This window comes from Triticum aestivum, chromosome 5A (assembly GCF_018294505.1).
Source record: "Triticum aestivum cultivar Chinese Spring chromosome 5A, IWGSC CS RefSeq v2.1, whole genome shotgun sequence".
Classification (NCBI taxonomy): Eukaryota; Viridiplantae; Streptophyta; class Magnoliopsida; order Poales; family Poaceae; genus Triticum; species Triticum aestivum.
Genome location: NC_057806.1, coordinates 604264658 through 604267248, shown reverse-complemented (window position 1 = coordinate 604267248; position 2591 = coordinate 604264658). Strand labels below are relative to the sequence as shown.

General features: G+C 45.9%; 1 protein-coding gene across 1 annotated transcript; it reads left to right on the top strand.

The window, feature by feature from the left end:
• The first annotated feature begins 401 nt into the window (after nt 1-401).
• On the top strand, nt 402-2029 carry LOC123107910 (very-long-chain aldehyde decarbonylase GL1-10). Its single transcript, XM_044529802.1, has 5 exons — nt 402-790; nt 895-1217; nt 1318-1465; nt 1561-1593; nt 1704-2029. Exons 1-5 carry the CDS (start codon nt 458-460, stop codon nt 1737-1739), a joined length of 873 nt encoding a protein of 290 aa, XP_044385737.1. The 5' UTR covers nt 402-457; the 3' UTR covers nt 1740-2029.
• The last annotated feature ends 562 nt before the right edge of the window (nt 2030-2591 follow it).

Below are 2591 nucleotides of genomic sequence, written 5' to 3'. Positions count from 1 at the left end.
ATGACTTTTCGGCTCATGCTTCTACAAGCTATTGGATTTTATAAAGTTTGCCATCCCAAGGCAGAGGCCCAGAGGTTTGCATGAGGAAAAAGACTTCGGCACCCTCAAAGCTCTAAGTGTAAAAAAAAATCGGCAGGGGTGTGTTTGTAAGGTCCCGTTAAGCTTAATATATGGCCTAGGCCTTTTCGCCAAAAGAAATATTATGTAGTAAAGTTAAACGATTTACCATGCCCGTGAAAATATGAATCAGCACGATGCAGCCAGCACACGCTCCCTTGATTCGCAAAAAAAAGGCAGCACCCACCCCCCTCGTAGTGCTGGCCCACAAGTCAGATAGACAAACAGCCTCTTCAAAAACCCATCGGTCGACCGTTCCAGTCGCGCACAGAGCAGTAGCTAGCTGCACGTCCGCGACTGCGAAGAAACAAACAGCCTAGCTGCACATCCGCGACCGGCGATGCTCCCTTACGCAACGGCGTCCGACGCGGAGGCGGCGCTGAGGCGCGCCATGACGCGCGCCGAGGCAGCGTGGTTCCGGTACACGGCGGCGAAGGCGGACTGCTACCTTTACTACCACACTGTCGCCGTCCTCCTTGCCGTCTACACCCTGCTGCCGCTCATGCTCGCGCTTCTCGAGCTCGGCGCGCCGGCCGTCGCCCTGCGGTACAAGCTGCAGCCCCGGGGCGCGCGGCTGTCGCCGGCCGGCTTCCTCCGCTGCTACACGGACACCGCGCGCTTCTTGCTCCCCCTCGCCGCCCCTGTCCAGCTGCTGTCCTATCCTGCGGTCAAGGTTTGTACACACTATCATTTTGTGGAGCTCCTGGTACAGTGCTGTCTACTGTCACTTTGACTCTGCGAGTTAGACGTTGATTGGTGTGCGCCTCATGTCATCAGATGTTGGGGATCCGGATGGGGCTGCCGCTGCCGTCGGCGGGGGAGATGGCGGCGCAGCTGCTCATGTACCTGCTTGTGGAGGACTATCTCAGCTACTGGGCCCACCGGCTGATGCACACCAAGTGGTGCTACGACAACATCCACCACGTCCACCATGAGTACACTGCACCCAACGGCTTCGTCGCGCCATACATGCACTGGACCGAGGTGCTCATCCTCACCGTCCCCACCGTCGTCGGCCCGGTGATCGCGCCTTGCCACATGATCACCTTCGGCATCTGGTTTGTGATAGTGGCTATTTCGGCCATCGAGACCCACTGCGGGTAATATATACTCTTTTCATGCCGGAAGAGAAGCACTTTTCAGTAAGAGAATATGTTCTCTATGGAGTATATATAAATGGATTCTTATTTCCAAATTCAGGTACAACTTCCCGTTCAACCCGACAAAGCTTATCCCGTTCTGGGGAGGAGCAGAGTTCCACGACTACCACCACTACTTGGGAGGGAACTGCCAGAGCAACTTTGCAACTGTGTTCACGTATTGCGATTATCTGTACGGGACAAATAACGTATGCTTCTTGTTACCTGCACAAACTTCTCAATTTGCAATCAGTTAAGCTCTCTTTTGCAGAAAATTAAACACTACTATTTGTTTTGGCTGTAGGCCTTCAGACGCCACAAGGCAGGCCAAGCAAAGGTATACTTGTTGTTCCCCACATGACGCCATTACATTTTTTAAATTAAAAAACTGACAGTTTAGCGTGGATGTATATACCTTATTTTTCACTTAATTTATTCAATGGATAGCTGAAGATGGTGTCGGAAAAGAATGTCGAGAAATGAAGGAGAAAATTGAGTGAAAGAAGACTAAGCATTACATACCTTCAGATGATATGCTCCGTAGGATCATTCTGATCGATCCTGGCTCGTGATACTGTGCCCTGCTCGTGATATGTATGATATTCATATACAGTGCGTCAGCAATTAGAACACGGGCATATCTATGTTATCTTCCAACATTGATCATTTACTTACTGTTTAGCTTGTGTACTTCCCGGTTGTCATGACGGACAGTTAAAATGATTTGGTTAAGCTTATCGTAATAATATATTAATACCACTGGCTTCTTTGTATGGCGGTACAATGTGGTTGTATGAGATTTTGGTCTAGGAACAGTAAAACGGGTAAACAATAATTATGTGGCACGCTTTATAGTATTGGAATTTGTTTGTCATTCATTATTATTTACATATTGGGAATAATTGCACTTTATTATTTCACAAAAAATGTACTTTATTGGTATTTATCATAATATTTTCTTAGTACTGAAAAAAAACCGCAAAAAAAGAAAGAATATCATACGATGTGATGAACTATTCTTTTTGACCCCCAACTGTGGAATTTCTTCGCACAGAATTTTTATAAATTTAATATAAAAAATTATGTACAGGGAAAAAAAGAAAAGCTAGATATATTTACAGTTTAATAAATCCATTTTGGTTGCATGTATTATACTATACCACCTCCATTCCTTTTACGTACGTTCCTATAGGAAGATGACTTGGATTTTGGGGAAATATGTTTGACAACAACTATTTCTAACTTCGCATTTGTGAAATAAAATAGTTATGGTACGGGAGAAGGTTTTCCACATAAATCTACTATAACAATTTTGTGACTGGAATAATTCTAGAA